The sequence below is a fragment of the Ambystoma mexicanum genome, chromosome 7q, assembly GCF_040938575.1.
Source record: "Ambystoma mexicanum isolate Mex_15411 chromosome 7q, UKY_AmexF1_1, whole genome shotgun sequence".
Classification (NCBI taxonomy): Eukaryota; Metazoa; Chordata; class Amphibia; order Caudata; family Ambystomatidae; genus Ambystoma; species Ambystoma mexicanum.
The window spans coordinates 102,962,409-102,988,272 of NC_090941.1; the positions used below are offsets into that span (position 1 = coordinate 102,962,409).

Below are 25,864 nucleotides of genomic sequence, written 5' to 3' on the forward strand. Positions count from 1 at the left end.
AAAGGGGGATCTTTTGTTTGTTCCTGAAATGGGGCTGAGTTTCTTATTCTCTGAGAATTGCTGGTTGTGTACTCCAGCATGTAGCCTTAGCAGCTGTAATTGCCTAAAAAGCAATCTTTTTCTTTTTTTAGGATCAATATAACAAGATATATTGAAGAAATAGATCTCAGGAGACTGCAGGGTTAGAATTTGGACACTATCCCCAAAGGGCACCCAAGACCCCACCCATTTAAAGAGGAAATGGACCATTACCGGGGGCCATTGCATGGGTTTCAGGGCATTGGTAATGTAACCAGGGGTGTAATGACAGAATGAACCTAGTTTCCGTCTTCTGGGTGATCTATCAGGTGCTTAGGGAGACCCCGGTAGATGTTATTGCAGCGGTCCAATCTCAAAAGGGTCAGGGTTCTGGTCACCTCTGCATATCTGGAAAGGTAAAGAAAATAATAACACATTTGAGAAGGTGAAGTTGGAAATGAGATTTCTTAGCTATATCAGGTTCTCGGGAGAGATGGGGAGGGAGATATCAAAGATTATTTGCAGGATCCTTGCTGCTGGAACCATAGTCAGAGAAAGGTCTCGGTAGATGGGCCCAGATAAAGTTAGGTGGGAAAGAAGAGGAGATCCCAAGAAAATCATTTCAGTCTTAGTAGCATTGAGGCATGCATTTTTATCAAGCATGTTGTCCTGAACATGCGGTCACAATGTGATCTGACAGAGGACGTGAAGAAGAGTCCCCACCAATCCCAAATCTTGTTGGGGTGTTGTCAGCATAAGACTGAAAATGGGGACTAATGAGCAATGAGGTGTGTAAAGGGATTGAGATAGGTATTAAAGAGCAAAGGTAACCAAGTGGAGCCTTGGGGAACTATGTAGTAGGAGATAATAGGATGTCAGAGAAAAATTACAGAATGGCCTGGAGTTTTATGTCTTGAAAGATGGATGATATCCACTTAAAGCCAAAGATATGTTCTGTTGAACTAGAAAGGTAGAGATAGTGTAATACATGAAATGAACCTTTAGTAGGAAAAGGAGGACAGTGCAGATATTAGTCGGTGACTGCAGGATCTCATCCTGCAAAAAGAGGAGGAGTGAATAAACTAAGTGGGTTGGCCATCTGGTCTTGCACCAGCAGTATTGTAGAGGCACAGGCATCTTGGGTGATCATTTTCCGACATATTCTGAATACTTCAGGTGACCTGGTAATAGTTAGGTTGATACATCTTGCCAGTAATTATATTTATGTTTGTTTTAAAGTTGTATAGCCTTTTAATTCAAAATGTCAGGCCAGCTTGTCTTCCTGGGACTTACATTTCGTAAAGCACTGTTCAAGGACTCTGTCCTTTCTCTCTGTGGGCAAACTAGCTGTTATATTTCAAGGAGTTTTTTTTTTTTTTTTTTGGTAATGGAGACCCAATGTCTAATGTATTGCATAGAGGGAATCATGGAGGTTGTTAAGAAGGACTTGGGGGTCAAAGGCCAAGGAGTCACAGTCTGATCCGGGATGGATGAATGTGGTGGCAAAGGCAGGAGTTGTCACCCTTTTTATTGGCCTTTTGAGGAGGTAGTCTTCCTGACCAAGTGAATGGGTGCCCTTGTTGGTTTGGCCAAATGTGCAAAGGTGAATGTGTCGTCGGTATAAGATAGAAAAGTAGTGATAATAATAGAGAGAGACAGGATGGCATCACAAGTATAACCAGTGGGGTGGATGGAAGAGAATCGCAAGTTCAATGTACGCATAATACATGCTACAGATTTAAATAATCTTTCAGTCATTTTGAGTAAGCATCAGCCATTTAATATTCCTGTTTCCTATGTCTTGGATTCAAATTGCTACTGACTGCCATTATGTGCACTGAAGAGGTGCGAACTAAAGGGCCTCATTATGAGTTTGGTAGTGCAGGTCAAAATTGAGGGTAATTCAGTTACCTCCATTTTTCCAGCACCGCCAAATTACAAGCTTTGCTTGAATTACATGATTCTGGAGGTGAATCCTCCACTTTTCCTCTAAAAATCTGAAATTCCGCCTGTGGTAATTCTGTCAAAATCCCCAATGTAGTCCATTAATGGGGAAAACACTTCCCTACCACCACTAGGTTCTGAAACCTGGCTCCATGATGCAGCTGACCCTGCCCTCATGACTGTTATACCGGACAATTACAATATCCTAAGAGTCGACCGGCCTAACACTAGAGGAGGCGGTCTGGCCATCATAACCAAAACGCAGTTAGCTGCTAGACTTACCCCACACCCAGCAATCACATTGTGCAAACATCTCTCAGCCAAAATACCGATCTCCAACAATAGCACTCTAACGATACTTCTAGTGTACAGACCACCAGGCCCACTAGGTAACTTTGAGGAAGACCTATCCAGCCTCCTCACTAATAGCATTAAAGACTCCACCCAGCTCCTTTTACTAGGTGACTTTAACCTGGGCTTTAATGACGCTGAGGGCAAACAAGCCCAATCGATCCAATCCATGTTAGTCAATCATGACATTACTCAAAAAGTCCTAGCTTCTACACACATAAAAGGACGCACACTAGACTGGATAGCTAACCATAACTGTGACATCACCATCTCTAGTAGTCTACCTCAAATATGGACAGACCACTACCTTATATGCTTTACAGCCAGCATAGAGCCTCCCAAACCTAACAAGAATAAAATAGCACCCTCCATACCAACGAGAAGCAAAAAAGAAAAACTACTCCCACTACTCCTACCAGCTCTCACTGCCAGCTCCAGTGAATCTAACCCTAGCGAGTTAGTTGAGTCATTTAACAACTCCATGGCTAAAGCTCTAGACTTGATTGCCCCTATCAAATTCTATAAAAGTAAACGTGAAACTCACCTTAATTCATGGTTCACTCCCCAACTCAAAGAAATGCTCATCCATAAACGCAAACTCCAAACTATCTGGAGGCACACTCCATCTGCTGACAATAAAACCACACTTGCCAACTTTGCCAAAAGATACAAGAAAAAAATAACTCAAACTAAAAAAGATTAATTCAACGAAAGAATCAGTAAAGCCAACTCCAACTCCAAAGAACTCTTCACTATTCTCCGAGAACTGGAAAACCCAATTGCCCCTACAACAATGTCCCCAAGGACAAATCTTGGTGCACCAGTATCCAAAATGCCCTAGCAAATAAAATCACAACCCTTCATTCTAAAATTGCCAAGAAAGAAGCTTCCCTGAGCCCTAGTGGAACTCACACCACCCCACTGAAAGAGATACCCAGCACATCCACCCAAAGCAATTGTAATCCCTTCAGGTTTACCAACATCTCTATACTGGAAACTGAAAAGGTCATTCTATCTCTTAAACCATCGAACTGCCAAGGCGACAGTTGCCCTGCGCAAATCAACAAGGATGCAGCCAGATATTTAGCACCCTTCATCTCGAAACTAATCAACGCCTCTTTCAATACGAGCACGGTACCCACAAACCTTAAAGAATCTTGGGTACTGCCCATACTCAAAAAACAGTCACTGGACCCAGCCATCCCCACTAACTATAGACGCATTACCACGATCCCATTTCTCCTTAAAATCATTGATAGAGTAGCCTACCTCCAGATCCAAAACTATCTGGAGTCACACCAACTATTAGGTTCACGGCAATCTGGCTTCAGACCACTTCACGGTACTGAAACGGCCCGAATCGACCTCAAGACACAAATCGACGAGTTGAAGGATAAAGGTAGTACAGCTATGCTCCTCCTCCTTGTCCTATCAGCGGCCTTTGATCTGATGGATCATGCAGTATTATGCAACCACTTAGCGTCTGCCGCCCATTTCTCAAGTGAAGCTATAGCATGGGTACAATCCTTCCTAGCTAACCGTACGATGAGAGTGTTCTCCCCTGTAGCTGCAGCGGACCCACTCCATATCACTTGTGGTGTCCCACAAGGCTCATGTGTCTCCCCGGCTATGTATAATATCTTTACTAAGCCACTCTTCGACAAACTTTACAGATTAGGGGTAACCTATACTAATTATGCGGACGATACGCAGATTCTCATACCACTATCAGGCAACTTTGTCGAAGACACAGCTTTAGTAAACATAATTTACCTCCTCATTCAGGCATGGATGGCCTCCCACGGCCTCTGCCTAAATGACGACAAAACAGAGATACTGATCTTGGGCTCCGACTCCAACCTAAAAAACGGAGTCCCAACTATCGCAATTTCAACATAGATGGTAACACAATCAAGGTGGCAACCGAGGTAAAAACACTAGGCTTTTACCTTGACTCCACTCTATCCCTCAAAAAACAAGTTAATACCTTGGCATCCTCTACACCGTACACCTGTAAATTAATCAGGACCTGTAGACCTTACCTCTCCAAAACTAACTGCATCACGCTAGCTAACGCATTAGTATTGTCGAAGCTGGACTATTGTAATGCCCTCTATGCAGGAACTAATAAAACTATCATAAATAAATTGCAAATCCTTCAAAACAACGCTCTTAGAGCAGCCCTTGACATACCCCGTAGTGCACATATTTCCAACATCAGGAAAGACCACCACTGGCTAAAAATCAGCGACAGAGTCCTCCTCAAGACACTATCTCTCACCCACAAAGGGCTCAACAACACAGCTCCCCCCTACATCTCGGCCAGACTGACCAGAAAATCATCCAGACACCACAGTAGGGCTAATAACCACCTCCTGCTTGAAACCCCTAAATTTAGACGATCCAAAGCGGGCGGAACAAGCTTCCCTGTCAGAGCTGCCCAGGCTTGGAATGCACTGCCCACTGCATTGAGAGCTAACCTACCCTACTCCAGCTTTAGATGCAAGGTAAAAAACTGGCTCTGGTCCAACGACAACTAATTTTGCTGTACCTAACAGCCGTGATACTCCTGAAACCCAGTCTAAGACTATTTCGACTTTACACATTTTACCTTTTTGTATATACGTACTCTCAATACTGTAACATATCAGTTCCCATTTCAACTGCTTGTAGTGATATCTATGCACTGTAATGACATGTTTATTATCCTCTGTATGCAACCTAACCTTAAGTATCCTTGTACCAGCTGCGCCAGGCTACCCCAGGGTTTTGTGCGCATTATCAAATAATAAACTAAACTGAACTAGCAATCCCACAGTAAACCCATGCGACCAAGTATCGTTAACAGTGAACAATTTTGGTGGTAATTTGGTGGAATTACCACCAAATTATCACCAAACATGTAATGAGGCCCAACATGTTTAGAATCACATATTTATATTTTTGGGAAACAACTGGTGTACTAACAGTGAGGTAGCAATGATTTTTCAGGTTGTATTTAGCTACCTAAAAGCCATAAGTGTGAAAAAGCATATAACTTAAAATAGCTCGCATCCCACAGTAGTTGAATTTCATTTAACAGGAAATGTGTTGTTCAATTATAATAGGCATGGCATAAAAGAGAAAATGTTTCTAATTGCTGGGGATGTTTCTATAAAGGCAGATAGCTCCTATAAAAGTATGTGCAACACTTTCATATATTGATTATTGGTCAAGCTAGAGAACAAACACAATCACCTTTGCCTAATAATTGCCCGAGGTTTGCTAACAATACAGCTGATGTCACAGCAACACTTCCTATCGATATGATATGATAGTTTATTTATATAGCGCCTATACACAATGTGTTTCAAAGTGCTTCAAGGCAAGGGAGGGAACAAGGGAAAATACAATGGGCCTCATTACGACCCTGGCGGAAATGGAAAAATGATGGCGGAAATGCAATACCGCCATCGAACACCGCTCGTTGCGATTATGACCCGTCACCGTAAAGTACGATGCCATTAGCGACACCGCAGTGAACGGCAACGCTAACTGCACCAAGTACGCGCACGCGCGCCTTGCAAAACCGGAATCACCGCCATGGCGCAACGGTACGCGAATTCTGACCCTAGCGGACATGCACTGAACGCCATCAAGCACGTCGTAAAGTACCATACCGCCATGGCGAGAAATACGGCATCGTGAACCAACCGTAAATGGCCCACTGAGTGCCTGTACTCCACTCCCTGGCCACATTGCACAACTCCTGGCAGGCGCAATGTACTCACACTATGCAACCAGTGAAATCTACAATTCACCCATGCATGCCAACGTAGAAATGCATGCAGGGGCTCAAAGCGCCCCGTGAGTGGGCATCCATGTACGGCATGTCACCATAGCCGTACTGATGCAGCACAGGCATGTGAAGGTACAATACATCAAAATGAAAATCAAGAACACATGACACAAAACAACAGTAGTCCCCCATCGCTTGCCACCAGCGCAAGGCAACATCCAAAACAGCATCCTGAGGGGGATTGCACCAGCCCTGTACTCTTGCCAGTAAACAAACCAACCATCAGCAGAAGCATGTACCACACAAGTTGGCAGAGTGACTGAGCAGCCAGGCTCATCCCAAGAGGGGCCGATGGGAGCTGCAGGGCACAGATGGCATGAATACAGAAGCTATTCCAATGGACATGACCCCAGTCCCCCTCCAACAAACGCACGCAAACACAGGCACCTGTGACCAGCCACATTCTGAACATCCCATCATTCCACCAATCGACCTGGCTGACAGGCACCAGTCGGCCAAAAGCCAATCCCCCGCCCCTGAACAGCACATCATGTAAACAGTCACAATGGCAGCCCCTATCCGTGACCATACTGTGCTACGTAGGCAAACGCGGCCAGTACTGTACCACACAACTCAACTCAGAAGGCGGAACACAATGCAGATCATCTCGCAATACATACCGCCACAAATCGAAAATCGCCACATCACCTGCAAAGAATAACGCAACACGACAAATATCGGAATACAATTTAAATGCACATCCAAATGACAAAGGCCCCACAGCAATTTGCAAAATAACACCAAAACATCCATCATCACCGAGGGCTGCATCTGCAATAATTGACCAGCTTCCACTTGTGTGACGCCCTGTACCATCATGGCACACAGGGCCTACATCAACGTTCCAAAAGGCAACATGGAAGCGGCAAGAACCGCAGGTCCGTCCCATGAGGCAGGCACTAGTCGAGCTGAAAGGCCGAAATGTTGCACCTAGCCACCAGTACAGCGTAAGGGCATGTGGCCCATTGGCGATCGTCCCATAAGATCGAAATGGTGCTCCACTGATTCACCCGAAGCTGCAGGTGTCGAGAGTAAAACCCATCTGGAGGAGTGGCGTAGAGATGGCATCTGCAATAGGGCAGGAGATACCTGTCACCCAAATGAAACACAAATTAACCGATTGCATTACGGGACTCATGATGCATTACAATCTTCATTCAACACACCAAATCCACACCCATATGCATGCTAGCCCACTCCAAAGGAATATACACACCCCTAAATCAGTATCGATTCATAACGAAATCAATCGAGGTAAATACACCATTGGCAACGTCGGTTACTGTGCATGCGTCCGTCAAGATAGAACCCATGACATGGGATTAGTAACGTGCCTAGACACAAGTGTATGAAGGCGCGTCGAGACAGGGAGGATCCGACAAGGGCAGATAGACGTAAGTCCCACTATGGCAGCCTTGCATCACATAGCGCAGGGGAAGGGGAGTGATTCAAAAAACCCATGTACATGGCAGACCCTAAACGGAATCATCTGTCCATGCATCCATTCATCATTCCCTCATCCCGCAATGAAAACGCATGAATATTCACTCACATAATATGTGAAACTTCCATCGCGTCTGTGCGTAATGCAGTCTGCAAAAACCACTGTGCTCCTGGCCGGATCTGCAGTGTTGTGAAGCAAGATGGATTTGGGAACGTCCTGCCTTATCGTCCACTACGCTATTGCGCATCCCATTCAATTCATATCATTCATTGCTTGCTCGTTATGGGCCATGTCCCAAGGACATTCTACAATAGAACGTTACATTTCCAGCCAGACCTGTGGGCGTATCCTCGCCGCTACTTCAAAACCAAAAATGCTGGCCTTCGAATTCCTCACTTGCAACATTACGTCGAAAAGGCTTCTGTGAACGCTTGCATTCACAATTACATCAATGTAGTGCGGCTGTGTGTCATAATGCTAACTGGCTGCAATCACAAATGGGACGCCACGCCCGTCGGTGAAGTACGTTACTGTGCTGCATGAGGGTCGGCCATCGATCGAGCCCTACATACCACTGACTCTTCACAGGTATGTAAGCGGCTGCAATCATAGCATGTGTAACAATGGGAGCATAGCATGAAAATCAGTCAAAGTACATCACACTGCCATCGGGATTTGATACATGATTCCAATCCCAAGATGCCATGCGGCCAAATGCAGCCTTACGTGCGGGACGTGCTCGGCCAGAAGGGATTGCATCTGCCACAGATTCATTCAATCAGCACAGGTGGAGGCCATACAGGCCGACAGCACATATATAGCAGACCCAAACCCCTCCCACAACCACTCCCACTCCAAAATGCTACCGGCAGGACTAGCGATGTTGGGCCTGGGGGACCAGATAGCACTGCAAGTGCTACAACTACAAGAAGACGACGAACAACAACAGGTACAACAACCGGGCGCACAGGGGAGACGGAGGAGAAGGAGGAGGAGGAGGGCAAGGCAGGGTCAGCAAGGCCCACAAGCACTGCCACTACCACCACGCAGGCGGCCCGCAATCCCACGCCTCCGAGCTGATCCGTTCAACCTCACTGCTGAGCAGATCCACACCCTCTACCGTTTGGACCGGGACACCATAATCGCCATTGTGGACATGACACATGCTGACCTCGTGAGCATGATAGATAGCCCAACCGCCATCCCACCCCTACTGAAGGTGGTGTCTGTACTCCACTTCCTGGCCACAGGCACCTACCAGCACACAGTGGGACAGTTGCATGGCATTTCACAGCCACTGTTCTCACGGACACTCTTCCAAGTGCACGATGCCCTCCTGAAGCACGCCGACGACCACATCACACTACCACGCACGTACCAGGAGATTACCAACGCAAAAGTGGGATTCCATGCACTTGGCGGCATCCCGGGTTGCATTGGTGCCATCGACTGCACCCATGTTGAATTGGTTGTCCCACATGCCATGGAGGTCCAGTACCGCAACCGGAAACAATTTCATTCAATCAATGTGCAAATGGTGTGTGACTCCAACAAGATCTTTACGCATTGTTGTGCCAGATTTCCAGGATCTACCCATGATTCTATGGTCCTGAGGAACACAAGAATACCACGCTACATGGAGCGACACGCAGGGCACAGATCCTGGCTACTCGGTGAGTCTCATTCCATGCATGACATCGTGGCCCATTTGATGCGTCAATGACCTTGCAGGAGGGGGGGGGGCTACTTAGCACTATCATTCCACTGACACCCTTTATTCGTCTCATACAGGTGATGCCGGGTATCCACTGAAGAGATGGCTCCTTACACCAATCCGGAACCCACAGAACGAGCATGAGGAGGACTACAACCATGCCCACTCACGTACCCGTGTGGTCATTGAACAGGCATTCGGCCTACTGAAGGCTCGTTTCCGCAGCCTCAGCAGGTCTGGCGGGGCACTCATGTACAGCCATGAGAAGGTTTCTAAGATGGTCATGGCATGTGTCATGCTGCACAACATGTGCATACGTAGGAATGTGCCCATGCCCCCTGACGCTGTACTGCATGCACCTGAAGATGATGATGATGATGAGGGTGGGGATGTGGAGGCACCTCAAGGAGTCCATGAGGCACAGGATGCACGTGCAATCCGACAGAGCATCATAGATGCATGCTTCTAGCAACCACGCATGGTGCCTATTACACGGAAAGGGGACCTGTGGCACTGTGTGTGTGTAGTACAGGCACATTGTGGACTGTACGCCTATGAAGGCCTCGTACGCAAATATCAATGTCCACACATGTCATTGGATGATAATGAGGTGCTGTATTGTTAATGTGATTTGATTCATACACCCTATGGACCCGCCACCCAGTGAAGCCCAACACACCCCCTCCACCCTACTACCTCCCCCCCCAACACCAGTGTCCAAATATGCATGCTGTCCGTGGGTAGACGCTATTGCAAGCCCCCTCTACGGGTATCAGGGGCACCCCTGCCCGTGGAGCGCAGGTTCCTGCCAGATCTGCGTTGGGGGCTGCCCTGGACGGAACTTGCCACGGATGATGTCTCTGCCTGCTCGCGTCCATGCATGTCTCTGAGGGTTTGTGAGAGCTCCGAGAGCACACGGCGCACAGCAGCAAGTTCAGCACAAACGTCTTTGGACGTCGCATGCAGTTCCCCCCTCAGGCTCTCGGTGCTTTTCTCCATTTGTGCTCTCAGGCTCTCGGTGCTTTTCTCCATTTGTGCTCTCAGGCTCTCGGTGCTTCTCTCCATTTCTCCCCTGAGGCTCTCACTACTTTTCTCTATTTGTGCCCTGAGTGTCTCGGTGGATGTTTCCATGGCTGCCCTGGAACCCCCGCATTCATTTGCATGGTCCTTGAGTAGCGTGGACACTTCCTGCTGTTGCTCGATCAGCAGGTCGAGGGACTGTTGCCTCTGCTGGGCCATGGACATTTGCGGTGGTGTGACAGGGGGGCTGCTCAACACATGTTGCCTTGGCACAGGACTTGTGGGGGTTGGCCAGTCGTCGTCTTCAGGGTGCCCCTGCGTGGTTTCGTCATGGTGTAGGGGATGGAACATGCAGGGGGATTGGGAAAGGTCATGGATGGTACCTACGTCGCCAGCACTGTTTTCCGTGTCGGAGCATGCTGGCATGACAGCTGTGTCACCTATGGTGCTGCTACCACCAGAGGCAGTGCCATCAGATACGTTCTTTGGGGGGACCTGTGGTGCTGGGGTTGTGGACTTGCTGGCTGCTGGGGTGCCTGTTGCAGTCCCCTCCAGTGTGCTGCCACTTGATTCCTGCTGCTGCCGTGTCTTGATCCTTGCACCTGAGGTGGAGGCTCTTGGGACGTTGGTCCTGGCCCTCTTTGCAGGCGTGCTGGTAGGGGTGTCCTGCAGCTCGTCGTTGGTATCGGACCCTGTGGTGGAGTAAAGAGGGGCGAGCGTTAGTTATGGGTCTGTCGGATTTGGAATGGCAACGTATCAAATGCATTGGGGTGGTACATGAGGCTGATTTGGGACTGGGCCTTGGAGGTGGTCTCATTTTCGTGTGGATTGAGGATGCATTCATTTGGCTGCCTGCAGTTAGGGGGTGCATGCTGCACATGTAGGGGTTGTTTATGGCATCTTGATTGATTTGTTTATTCATTCTGACTTTTAGAGGGCGCTGTCAGGGCAAAGTATGTATTGCACTATGGGGTCACATGGTACTGCACATGTTCGTGTTTTGTGGATTTCGCTTTGTTTCTCTTGGCCAACCTACCTGATTCTCCGGATGTCGGCACTCCTTTCTCCATCCCTCCGACTCCCTCTATGCTCTCCATTCCTATGGTGGAGGCGCAGATATCCTCCCAGGGGGTCAACTTGATGGGCGACTCTGAACCCCCCCCGGTAGCTGTGGCGATGTTCCTGTTTGCAGAAAGTATGCTGCGTACGCGGATCCGCAGGTCGTCCCACCGCTTGCGACATTGCTGTGGCGTGCGGGGTGTTGTCCCCACCGCACTTACGCGCTGTGCCACCAGGGCCCATATGGCCTTCTTGTTGGCAAGGGCCGTCCTGGTCATTTGACTGGAGAAGACGACGGCGGCATTTTCCTGGAGGGTCTCGGTGAGCACGGTCAGTTCCTCTCGGGAGAAGTGTACCTGCCGCTTGCGATCACACGCTTTCTTGGCTACCTTTCCCATATTTATTTTTTTAACTGGGGTTGCTAACGGGTTGGGATGTGTGTCAGGGTCGGATTTTTAATGGTTGTGTTGGGATTCGGATTTTATAGTTGTGCGGCGTGCTGTTTCCCGTTCCGGCCACATGCTTTTACTTCCGTTTCCGTATATTTACGGTGCCCGTAATTTGCGGTGCCCGCTCGTTACGGTGACCGCTCATTACGGTGACCGCTAAGATGGGTGGCGGTATTGCACCTGGTGCAGCGTACGGCGGCGGTAAGGGCCGTTTTGGGGTCATTTCCGCCATCGCAGCCTTTCGGATTCCGCCATGGCGTAATGCTCGTGCCCGATGGGTCGTAATTAGCCGCACTTTGCTCCTTCGTGCAATGGCGGAAACGCTATTTACGCTGTTGCGGTCCGGTCAGTCACTTTCCGCCAGGGTCGTAATGAGGCCCAATGACATTCTTACAGGCCATGAACAGTAAGGATGTGAAATTAACTATCGTACTCGGCCTGACATTTCAGATAGTGCAAGAGCTAAGATATAGATAATGAAGGGAGAGGGAGAGTGGGACGGAAATGGAAACAGACCGGCAACTACTATACTGGGCCTGACGACATTTCTGGTAGAGCTGGAGAAAAACAAAAGGTGAGGGAGAGGGGTGAAGAAACAGAGGGGAGGAACAAAACAAGCGACTATCGTACTAGGCCTGACATTTCAGATAGTGCTGGGGGGGGAACAGTAAGGGGATGGGGGAGCGACAGACGAGGTTGCTATCATACTAGGTCCAGGGAGAATTCTGATAGAGTAAGTGCATAGAAAAAAGTAAGGGGAGGAGAGAGAAAAAGGGAGAGGGGAGGAGAGAACAGAGAGTAAGCAGTCATAAAGATTGGAGAAGCAAGAGAGGAGAGCAAATACAACTGCAGAAGTCAGTAGTAACAAATAATGTTGCAGGCCAAGATACAAGATGAAGATGGGAGCAGCATGATTCAGGGTCACCATGAGTACAAGATGCAAAGGAAGTCCAGCATGAGAATTGAGAAAGGATAACGCACACCATGAATCAATGAAGTCCATAAAAGTAAAATCCAGCATTGGCCACAAGACGGCGATGGTGAAGCCAGAATGTAGCAGGACAGACTCCTGTGAGCGGGAAGGGGGGGCACAAGGGAATAACACGGGGGGACCAGAGAGGGTGGGGATGACCTGTGGGGACAGAGGGTGTAAACACATGTTGGTGCATGCTTACTTGCTGTTTTAGCATGGGTTCGGGTCCTGGATCATCCTAGTCCTAACAGGTCCAAACAGGAATTGCCTTTTTCTTTGACTGCCCTTCGCTTTGGACGCCCGGGCGAGAGACACCCTTGATCTAAGTGTTAAGAGCAGGAAGGAAGAGGCAGGGCTAAGGAGGTGGGTGGTGCTTAGGCCAGGCTGCCTAGATTCACTTACACCCGCTCCCCAGTTGCAAAGGAAAAGAGGCTGGAGGGCTCCTTAAGTAGGGAAAAGAGCGGCAAGCAGGAAGGTACCAGGTGGGTGGGGCTTGCTAAGTGGTCAAAAAGAGCGGCAACTAGGAAGGCACCAGGTGGGCGGGGCTTAGGCCAGGTGGCCTAGATCTAATTACACCTGCTCCCCAGCTGCAAAGGAAAAGAGGTTGAGGGTTCCTTAAGTAGGGAAAAGAGTGGCAAGCAGGAAGGGACCAGGTGGGCGGGGCTTGCTAAGTGGTGAAAAAGAGCGGCAACCAGGAAGGCACCAGGTGGCCCGAGCTTAGGCCAGGTGACCTAGATCCACTTACACCTGCTCCCCAGCTGCAAAGGAAAAAGAAGCTGAAGGGCTCCTTAAGTAGGGAATAGAACAGCAAGCAGGAAGGCACCAGGTGGGCGGGGCTTTGTAAGTGGTGAAAAAGTGCGGCAACCAGGAAGGCACCAGGTGGGCGGGGCTTAGGCCAGGTGACCTAGATCCACTTACACTTGCTTCCCAGCTGCAAAAGAAAAGAGGCTGGAGGGCTTGTTAACTAGGGAAAAGAGCGGCAAGCAGGAAGGCACCAGGTGGGCAGGGTTTGCTAAGTGGTGAAAAAGAGTTGCAACTAGGAAGGCACCATTGAAAGTGGGGTTAGGATGAGAAAAATGGAGTTGGTGGGGTAGTGTGTTCCAGTGCTTAGGGGCAAGAAGAGAAAAAGAGTGGAAACAAGATTGAGCACAGCGAGGGTGGGGTGCAGAAAACAGAAAAAGAGACTGTCAACAGAGGGAGTGAAAGGGAGATAGAAGGAGATACGAGCAGACAGTTAAGGAGGAGCCAAGACATGAAGGCATTTGAATACCAAACAGAGTAAGTTGAAAAGTAGACGTGATTCAAAAGAAACCCAGCAAAGCAACATTAGACCATAAGAAATGGAGTCACATGTCAAAAGAGAGAAAAGTGAGTGAATAAAATAGTTATTTCTAGAGCAAAGGGGAGCAACGTGAGTAGTGGGTAGACCAAGATGTAGACTGGAACAATAAAATAGATGAGAAAAGAGAAGAGACAAGACCAACATTTTGCAGCATCAAAGGAGAGGAAGGGATGTCCCTTTCAAATATTGAATGAGCGAAGATGAGTGGATCGGGCGGTAGAGGGAATATGGAGAGAAATTGTGAGTGAAGAGTCAAATATTACACCAAGATTGGGGCAGAGGAAGAAACTGAGAAAGAGGAAGGACAAAGGAAATAGTAGATGGAGTGAGTGGTGGGGGAAGAGTAGTATTAGGAAAAAATAGAACCTCTGTGTTATAAGGATTGATGTGAAGATAATGTTCTGACATCCAAGATTGGTTTGACGACAGGAAGAGTGGAATGGACATTGGGGGAAAAGGAGGAGAAAGAAAGCTGCAAATCATCAGCAACAAGTGATGGGAAAGACCAAACGATGAGACGATAGAGGCAACAAAATAGCATAAAGGGAGAATAGAAGAGGGCCCGCTACCAAACCTAGAGGAACACAGAATTACAGTGGAAGTTCCAATGATGATTGGCCAGCCCAAGAAACAGAATAAGTGTTGTTGGCCAAATAAGAATGCAACCAATCAAGATAAGAACACCTGAAGCCATGATGGCAAAGAGTGCAAATAACAAGGATATAGTGAACAGTATCAAAACTACAGATAGATTGAGAAACATAAAAAGAGAATATTGCATAGCATATTGTGCAGAGAGAAGTGAGTCACAAACAAAAAGAAAAGCAGTCTCTGCAGCATGATACAGGCAAAATCCATATTGATGGAGAGGAAGAAGATTAGAATTCCTAAACTGAACAGATACTTCAGAATAAAAGACATGCTAAAGGTGCTTGGAAAGAAAAGGGACAAGGGATAGGACAATAATTAGAAGGAAGGGAAGGGACACGAGAGGCTTTCTTTGAGTAGGAAGAATAATGGTGTGTTTAAACAAAGAAGCAAATGTGAAAGAAAGCATGGAAATAGAAAATATCTTGGTTTCTTGGAAGATTTGGAGATGTAGTATTCAGCCCTCATAATGCTTAGTTCATAGGAACAGACAAATATTGTTTACCATGCTGACACAAGTTTGCAATGCTCCTACCACAGGTTCCAGCACGCTTTACTTTCACTTTTAGGGGAGTTCTTCGATCTGAAAGAGCATATAATTCATTAGTGGTTTGGGTTTTTGATGAACTGTAGCACTCTCTCAAACTATCAACAAAAGTGTCATCTTGTGTGGCTTCATCAAGTATTAGAGTAGCTAATGTCTGCTTAGCCAAAGATGAGGCACAAACTGCTTTTGAATAAGCCTGTTCACCTATTTCTTCCACTGTTCTTTGCACATATAGCCTGTAAACAAAAGTCTAAGCCACTTTTACTCAATAGTTGACTAATTGAGCCCATGTATGAGAGCGGAAGGTGAAATCCACTTAAGCAGACAACCACACATTTAAGTGGGCTTTTTGGAGCAATGAGATGAAGATAGTGAAGTGATAACCCAGATCCATGTTAATAAATGCAAGAGCACATCTGAAACCTCAAACAGTTTACTTGCATACACTTGCTAGATGAAGTATGCCTAACTAAAATGAGATAGAATATGTAGTCATGATCCTGACTTTTATACTCAATCAAGTTGTTCAGCAGCCACTGCACTTTTTGGTTTCAATGAGTTTTCACTAATATATTGTAGAGTGATAATTGCATTACAAGGTTTCTATGGCTGTTTGTTAAATTCTATTTGCTTTTGACCAACTGCACCTGTGGTCGCTATTGTAATGGAGCTTGTTCTAGGAGTAGGTAGCCTTAAGAGCTGCTCTCTGTTGGTTATCTACTTTGCTCATCCACAAAGAAAACCAAAAGAGGATAGGTTTCCACTTCAGAGTGGAGGTGATATTGGGAAGATCTGATTCTAGATGTGTATTAAAGGATGCTCTAGTCGGAGGCCCTCTCTAAAGATGAGAAAGAAAAGAGTCCTGTTCTGTTTGAAGTCCCCCCACAACATCCACACCCCATAATGCACTGCCCTAACACAAGTAGCCACACTCTTAGCCCTATATACAGCATATGGCTAACAGAAAAAAATGTTGCATCTATTTGCCAAATCTAAAGATGCTGCCAGAAGATTGTTTCATTTTGCACCTTTTGATTGTTAAATTATCCTTCCAATTTAGCTGGCTGATAAATGTTAAGCCAAAGTACTCAAAACACTGGCAAACCTTAAGTCTACGGCCATCAAGGAGAATTGTAGGATTGTGCAGATGTTTTTTAGTGAAGCACATTATATAATATTTGCCTGTGCTATTCTTCCATCTCTTAAGGGTCATAAACTGAGCATACCCTTCTTAGAGACACTGGAGAGATCTTGGGTTCCTGGCCAACAGAGATGCATCAACAGCATAACTCAGGACAGGGATCTTTCTGCCAGCACCCTGAGATACAACAGCTTTAAGGCTTTCTAAGAAGGACAGTAAACCATTTAGGTACACATTGAAAAGAAGGGGTGCAAGTATGGACCCCCCTGCTGGAGCCCTTGCTCCACATCAATAATACTGCTCACCAACATGAACCATAGAGCCAGGGTTTCCAGCATTCGCAGAAAAGCACCAGAGTCCCCTGTCTACATGATCAAAAGCCAAACTAAGGTTCATAAAATCCACTTAGTCAGGGGTTCCTGAAAGAAGGGCATACATGTAGACTAGCACATAGATACATATTCAATGATTAAAAGTGCTTGAAGGCTAATTGGGCATCAGAAAGAGTGTTATTTCCCAGGATCCATTCCTCAAGCCTTTTCATAATCACACCAAAGAACATTTTTGATGTTTCAACCAGTAAGATAATTGGGCGATATGATTATGCCGATGATGTGGAGCCCTTCTCATAGATGGGCACTTTTGTGCCATTTTTTCCAGCTAGTCGAGATTCTATTAGTTAGCAAAAGGGTGTTTAAAAACCTACCTCAGAAAAGGATTACAGAGCTCAACACATGAACAAAAGAGGTCATTCTGAATGTCTTCAACCCCTAATGCTTTATTTGGTTTCTGTTGTCCAATAACTTGGTCAAGCTCGCTGACAATAAAAGGGTCCAATTGTGTATAGCTGGAGTAAGACAATGGGTCTCATTACAGTTTTGCTGGTGCAGAAATAGCGTGCCAGTATTTCGTATCCCGGCATGTTTCCATGCCAGAAAACTGCAAGTTTGCCGGTTGGGGGCCTGATTTATGTCGAGCCAGGAGCTGGAGATAAGACAGGCACCCCACCAGCAAAAAACTGTCGGTATTAAACAGTAATACTGGCAATCCCCCCATGAGGTCCTATGGGACTCCATGGAATGGGGATTAATGACCCTTGCCAGCTCATGGAATCAGCCGGTAATTGCAGAAGCCTAAGTGCCGATACCATTAATTCCATTTCGTGTTATCCCGCCAGGTTTCCCGGAGGGATATCACCAGACTTGTAATGAGGCCCAATGTCTTAGTACCAGCCATATCAACCATGGCATGTACATTATTGAGAGCACTAAAATGTGCAACTCATTCTTGCTCTGAGAACAGAATTTCAGGGACTTTTGGATGTCCAAAATCCTCAAAAAGTTCTTACTATCATGAGATAGAGCAACTACACGCAGTCATTTCCAATGACGACATGCAATCTCCTGTTTCCTCACTATTAATTAATGCCCCCATTCTCTATGGCATTGTCTGATAATAGCACCACAGGGACATCTGCCTTCAGTGCACCCAGAAGGGCCCTCTTTTTTTCCTTGCACCTATCCAAGAGCCATGACCTGACCTTTCCCTTAGTTAGGGCAGATGTTGCTTTACTAAAAAGTTCCCCAGAGAAATAGAATGCATTTCATTTTCAAACATAAGTATTAGTCATAATTCCAAAATGTTATTTTCATAATAATGATTTTCAGTGAGTATATTCCTTCTTCTTCTTCTTCTTCTTCTTCTTCTTCTTCTTCTTCTTCTTCTTCTTCTTCTTCTTCTTCTTCTTCTTCTTCTTCTTCTCCTTCTTCTCCTTCTTCTTCTTCTCCTTCTTCTTCTTCTTCTTCTTCTTCTTCTTCTTCTTCTTCTTCTTCTCCTTCTTCTTCTTCTCCTTCTTCTTCTTCTTCTTCTCCTTCTTCTTCTTCTTCTTCTTCTTCTTCTCCTTCTTCTTCTTCTTCTTCTTCTTCTTCTTCTTCTTCTTCTTCTTCTTCGTTAAATTGATTTATACTGTGCACCACTGCCATTTTAATGGTCTTGAGGCGCTGTTGTGGCTCTTTAAGGTAAAGTGAGTTGGATGTGTTTGGGGAGGCGAGTAATTCGCAGGTGTAGAGCCAGGAGTAACTACTGCCTGTGTGTGCCTTCTGGGTGTGCTTTGTTTGATACACTGGTTGTTTGCAAATGTGTTGTTTTGTTGGGTTTTATGAGGTTATTTCGGTGTGACTGTTAATTTGAGAGTGTTTGATACATAACTAACAGGTTGGTTTGGTAGTCATCTAGGTGTGTGTGTGGTAGGCATATAGTGAAGGAGTGTGCTAGGGAAGGAAAGTCGTTAGAAGGTTTTTGGTAGTCTCTGGATAGTGTTTAGCTATTCTATTGCTTTTATTTGTGTGGCATTCACCTACGCATAGGAGTATAGATTCCTGGTGTGGTTTGGGTATTATGTCCCTGATTCATGGAATTATTTGCGTGTAAAATGGGTATTTGCGTGACATTGTGCCCGCAAATCCCTGTTTGTCGAATGGGGATCTGTGGGCAAAATGGCACGCAAATCCCTGGTTTACACGCACATAATTCGATGAATTAGGGCCTTTATGTGGTTGAAGTGGGATCCCCACAGGTAGATCGCTGTGTAGAACTTGTTAAGCTGTTTTTATCCCAGTGCGGAGAAAAAACAGGTTTTTAGCCACTTCCAGAAGGTTAGGTAGTTTTCCATTGTCCGGATTTCCTTTGGAATCAAGTTCCATATTTTTGCTAAGAGAATGGACAAGGTGGTTTCTCCAAGTTTATTTTTCTCATAGTGTCCTGTTTCTATTTGGAGGTTAGTGCTAGGTTCTTCTGGGTATGCATCGGGTGATTTGTGCTCAAAATAATGAATTTCCTTGCCTGTGTAGTGATCTGTGGGCAACGCAGAGGACTTTGAAATTAAATTGCTTCTTGTTTAATATATTATTATTATTATTATTAGTATTATTATTATTAGTATTATTATTATTAATGTTGTTATAATATTATTAGCATTAGCAGTAGTATTAGTAGAAGGAGTACAATAGTAATAGTAGTAATAATAATAATAAAAATAATAATAATAATAATATTTACTTTATTAAACTCAAAGTAAAATGTGCTATTTTTAGTAGTTGTATGATGACCTTATCAAGTGGAACATTTAAAAAAAAAAACGCCCTAGTCTCAAAAATTCCCCAAGTCCTATAGTTTGGAAATAATGAAAGTGCGTGAACAATCAAAAATATAATGGCTAATTTCTTGTTCAACGGGATGGAAAACTCCTAACTCGATTTTTGGGAATTTTCTGGAAGACATTTAAGGGGTTCCCTTATCATGTTCCCATTTCTCCTGCTTTGTTGTATCAGTTGTCTGGGTTTTGCTTGTTTTGGCTTTAGTTTGACTGCAACGTGTATAAACATGGAGAGGTTATGTTATAAAGGTTTTTATAAAGGTGGATACAAAGGTGATGAATGTGGATAGAGAACAGCATCACTTTGACAAAGAACAATCTGTGTGTAAAAACTGCATGGTATTGTCTGGGCTCAGATGTGCTGAAGGATTGCCGAGTTTAACTGAACGTTTTTTTTTTTTTAATGGCAAAATATATGTTTTTTATGTATTTTCTTTTTGATTAAATGTATTAAAACGTGTTCTGATTAGCTTGACATTAAAATGTTTTTATGGGATTAACTTTCTAGGAATTGTGAAGTGTGATGTAGACGTTAAGGGATGAATAGTAACGATTGTATTATTAATGTTTAGCACAAGCTGAATGTTCATGCATGAAAAACACAGTCTGTTCTAAAGTATTTTAATGTACAAAAATATCTTTGATATTTGTGTGGATAGAATGTGTACATTTCAAGCAACAATTAGAATCTAGAATAAAACATGAATGACCAAAAACATCCCCTATCCAGTCATCCTTCTGATTTCTGGGAACTGTTTTCATTTGAAAATGTCAAAAATTAAAGTCTGTAACATTATAAGCAGTAGATTCCTAGAGTTTCTAGTAGAATGTTGGAAGAATGTTTAAATTAAATTGAATCTAAGTTGAGCGTCAGCAATGTAGAGGAAGTTTCTTTATTTCATTACGTATTGAAAACCAGGTAACTTTACGCACAATGTGAACAATGTTTTTAAAATTGTGTTTTTTTCTACATCCACAGAGATCCAAATCAGCCTGTTCCACAGGACACAAAATTCATCCACACAAAACCTAATCGGTTTGAAGAAGTGGCATGGTCAAAATATAACCCCAAAGATCAGCTCTATCTGCATATCGGCCTTAAACCCAGGGTGAGAGATCACTACCGAGCAACAAAAGTTGCTTTCTGGTTGGAACTTGTTCCCCATCTGCACAACCTGAATGAAATATTCCAGTATGTTTCAACAACAACAAAGGTCCCACCGCCAGACATGACATCTTTCCCTTATTCCACAAGACGCTCCTCGGGTAAGCTATGGCCAACTACAAAACGACCAGCAATGACACCAGCCGTCAACCCTCAACATACAAAAGAGAATCAAAAAACAGGTCCTGATGAGCCAACTGTTATCATCGAAGATAAACGGGACTACTCTACTGAGTTGAGTGTCACCATTGCTGTGGGGGCGTCATTGTTGTTTCTCAATATTTTGGCATTTGCTGCATTGTACTACAAAAAGGACAAGCGGAGGCATGAAACGCACCGGCGTCCGAGCCCACAAAGAAATACGACCAATGATATTGCACATATTCAAAATGAAGAGATTATGTCCTTACAGATGAAACAGATGGAACATGATCATGAATGTGAGTCCTTGCAAGCACATGATACCCTGAGACTAACGTGTCCACCCGACTACACGCTGACCCTGAGAAGGTCACCGGATGACATTCCTCTTATGACACCCAATACCATAACCATGATTCCAAACACATTAACAGGAATGCAACCTTTGCATACATTCAACACCTTCAGTGGAGGCCAAAACAGTACTAATTTACCACATGGACATTCAACTACTAGGGTATAGCTTTGCCGCTTGCTACTTTATATTGTTCCAGCTAACTGGCGAAAAACAACTAGAGCAACAAAAACAGAAGAAAGGCAGTCATTATTTTCTTACTGATCCCTCTTAAAGGAACTGTCTGATGTTGTTACAGTACAACATCAAACCCTGCCAAATGTGAAAGGTTTCACTGCTGTTACACTATCCTGTACTTTTAAAAACACAGAAAAACAGTCAGTTGTTGGGCCAGAAGGATTGTCATTTGAAAGGCTATGGATGCGCCAATGGTACAGACACTCGAAAGGAAAGTTCTGGAACAAAGCCAATGACCTACGGTTTAATGTCTTTGTTTGATTTTTATTCTTGAAACATGTTCATTATGTGCCATGCCATGAATGGCTCTTGTGAATCAGAGATTGTCTAATAGACTTTCCTGCAGAAGTAATCTAGGAGACGGAAGACTGACTATGCAGTGTATGATGTGTAGTTCTGTGCAAAGAGATGACTTGCCAGCCTGAACTGTATTTAAGAAACTTTGTAAAAAAAAAAAAAATGTACATAACTGAGTTTGAAAAAGAAATACGCTTTTATTGATGTTTTCAGTTTGAAAAGAGCTTTTAGAAAGATCGTGCTTTCAGTTGTGACCTATGTGTATATACATTAGTCATGTTCGCCAGGGTTCCTCCACACCAGAGGAGAATGTTCTTTTTAATTACTTGAGGTAAACAGATTTTGTTTTTTTATATATACCGTATCTCATTCTTAGGAAAGATCAAAAGTGCATATGTTACATGAAAACATCCCCCTTAAATTTTACACAAGTGCATGTTCAAACTCTGCCAAGACTAGTTGTTGGTTATTTTTTGTAAGCCTATGTTAAAATGCAGCACAACGATGGACAAGGAGGCTCGGCGAAGCACGTTAATTTATGTAAACCTCATTGAGCCTCAGGCAAACGCGCACACACGAACACACACACACAGAAATGCAGTGCTGGATTTTCGTGAATAGGTTAGCGAGGGTTGTTTCTCTATACAATGTAGTGCTTTGCCAAAAGCAAAGAAAGGCTTCCTTTTTTTCTTCCTGCGTGGAAATAGCCAACTATCAACCGACAGCTGCATTTAGGATCCGCCAGGAAGAGAGAGATTCCGCTCAACTTTGCATAACAGAAAAAATAACATTTTAAATGAAAAGTTATGTTTTTTATTTTCATGCGAAAATTCGTTTTTTTCTTTAGCCAAATGCAAAACGTTTCACCAAGAATGTTAATCTAAAACGTGGTTAATCGCTGCACTGCTTGCATACAGTCGGTGTGAGCAGTATAAGAGGAAATGAAAGCATAATACAGCCAACAACGAGTCTTTCAAAGAAACCAATCGTCAAAATTCTAATGTTAGCGTCGCACCACTTATTATGGGAGGCAGTTGCCTCACTATACTTTCCCACGTACTTTTTAAAGTTTCTTCTATATAAATGCTCCATGATTGATGTGATGCCTCAAACGCACATGTATTCATGACTGGAAGAAATATAGCCTGCAATTTGTTTTGATCCGAAACATGTTGACTGCATCAATAAGAGATAGTAACCAAAGACACGCAACTCGTGTGTGGATCTACACAATAGTGTGGAGTGCTGCTGAACTACACCTTCGTGATGCAGGTGTAGGGCTTCAAACGTCGCACAGTGAAAGATGCCAGCTCCAGATTTCAGTCAGGCAAGTGAGATCATTCATGCAAATTTGTTCACCACCATTTTGTTGATTGAGCAAAGATGAGATGTGGCCAAACTAAGATGCGCACATCTCCAGCAGACCTCTTTCTAAGCTCCCGTTCCTTCACTGACCTTGAAAGTGGTCGACCAGGATCTTCTGGTGTTAGGTCTGCTTTCCATAGGTTCATGAGGGACCTGTTTTCTAGCACTGATGACATGGCAATCTCAAGACGCTAGCGTTTAGCACGTCCTATGTCAACCACACCACCACTACAATTCATCTGGCAATTATTGTTAACAATATTTTGTTCTGGTCGATGTTCAACCACTTTTGAGTTGCCTCAGTGAAAATAGATGCAAGTTAAGGAAGCTAGTCAGGCCGGCCATCTTATTCACATTGGGATGGATGTCTGTGATAAACACTGCGGTATCTGTTTAGTACTTCAAACTGTTTTCTGCTAGCAATATGATTGTACAGTATTGTGTCAGGCTTGTGACTTTTGGGTAAACACAGTCCCCGCAAGTGAATGATTTTAGCTTTTTGAAAATGTTATGCTGAATGACAATTTAATACATCCGGACCGGTCTAGGATTTATACGTGGGGCGGATTTCTAGGCTCTTCATAGAATTCTATAATAACAGTAGCAACATACAGTATTCTTGGCGACCTGTAACAGAAACACAACTTCCCCAGCCTTAAGTTCTTGACTTTCAGAGGCACGCAGGGTTAACTGGTTTCTGATTTCATTGTTTTGCATTTTTGGTTTTGCCTTAAGTAATGACAGGAGATATATATGGCTGGACACATATGTATAAACTTTGCAGCAGCATTTTTAAAAGAAATAAAATATCACAGTATTTTCTAATGCTTTGCGCAAAGAATGGTGCATTTATCCTTGTTTATTTTCAGGATTCTTTTCAATGTAGAGAATCTATTTAGGTATTTTGGAAGTCTCATGCCTAAACAATGTATTAGTATGTATAAGGTATGCAGCTATGCATACATGTCCTTTCTAATTGGAGTCCTACAGTACCCACCACAAGCTACCAGTGAACACCGATTTTTGGACCTTCAAGACAATTTCATGAAGATGTTGATCTGTGACAGGCAACACGCACATCTTAACTGTATATTGCAAGCAGGTAATGAATGGGTCATCTGATAAATTATGGAATAAAATTCGATACACGGGCCTTTAAGAACATCATTTCTCAAACTATACATCTTTTGAACTGCAAGTGGCCATCAACAACACAAGGCAATATCTGTGCATGCGTGCATTTTATATGGGTATTAAAGCATAACAATACAAGAGACTGATGCACATTGATACCATACTGCAAACATATCTCTTTAAAATGTATTATTTATTTGGTGTTTATTTAGGGTATGCGCAAAGTTTTGTACGATGTTTTCGGATATATTGTGATCTATTCTCAGTGATCGAAGGAAAAGGGTGAAGTGGATATACAAAAACAAACAATGTTTTTGGGCACTTTGACTGTAGGCTTGAGATAATTGCTGCATTCTAGATCTCTTCAACACCTCATACATTCCTCATGGTCTTGTAGGATGAGGAAGTGAGAAATGAAGACAGAAAGATCCCCTTCTCGTGTTTACATTGCCTGTGAAAGAAGACCTATCAATCCAAGGTCCATCTTTTGGGTGTCGGCAGTATGTTATTTGGGTAATCCATGATTTTGCTGACAGAGGGGTGAACAGGGGTCTTACTAGCTCATTAGTGTAATTCCCATATAGTTTGTAATCTGTGGTTACTGTGTTCTTGCCGCAGCTGTTTTCATCATGACTATTATAATGGTAGTGTTTTTGCCGCAGCCATTTTCTGGGGATTTGTGTGTTTGGAATAGGGGATTTGGGGTGGTGGATGGCAGGGAGGGGTTGTGGGAGTGGGTTAGATGGCGGTTTGGGCAATCCTGCCATTAAAAAAATCACCAAAAACGGACGTGGCGGAAACCACCACAGTTAAAATAGCAGCAAAACAGAAGTGAAACTGTAAACTGAGGAGGCACCAGATTTTCAAGAATGGCATTGCAGTGGTATTTCACTTTTGTCATAAGTAATTGTCTAAGGGTATATGTGTTTTGGTCTCAAGTCCCAGACTTGCTTGAACACTAGACCAATGAGGTTTTCTTCTATGTCAGAAGGTTAAGAATATGAGTATGCTCATTCTTGGAAATGGCTGTAACTTATGCAACATTTCATTGGAAAATATGAGTACACCATGTTGCACATCCATTTGTCTTGTAGTGGTTGGTTTTCTTTCATTGGATGTATCTGAAATCCAGTGATGTGGGGAAAGTTTTCTGTATGGGACGACAGTTAGAGAGGTCTACAAAGAGATATTAGATCACCACAAATACAGTGCTCTCCCATTACCTTGTATGCGCCTCTTCCTCATGCTGAGCAGTAGGTTTTGGAAAGATGCCATCCCCTTAGGCTTGAGAGTAATAGTTTGAAATATAATTTTTCCCTTTCTTAAAAACTTCTTTGGACCGTGCAGAACATGTGAACTATTGTATAATTGCAGGAATCCCTTGGATCGCCAAAATCCTCTAAAAAGTTGTGACTAAACTGCTATGTGACTTTGTTGAGAATCATCAACTTTTCAAGCATTTGCAATCGGGATTCTGCTGCGACATGGGACTGATACTGCCTTAGTATCATCATGATATTATGGGATA

At 44.2% G+C, this 25,864-nt stretch overlaps 1 protein-coding gene across 2 annotated transcripts in view; it reads left to right on the forward strand.

Moving 5' to 3' along the window:
- The window catches only part of NLGN4X (neuroligin 4 X-linked), a 958,019-nt gene extending 933,992 nt beyond the window's left edge, over window positions 1-24,027 (forward strand). For both annotated transcript variants that reach the window (XM_069639359.1, XM_069639357.1), the window contains one exon: window positions 20,622-24,027. In XM_069639359.1, the coding sequence (XP_069495460.1) occupies window positions 20,622-21,471 (850 nt within the window). In that variant the 3' untranslated portion in view covers window positions 21,472-24,027. The remainder of the gene's footprint in view (window positions 1-20,621) is intronic.
- The last annotated feature ends 1,837 nt before the right edge of the window (window positions 24,028-25,864 follow it).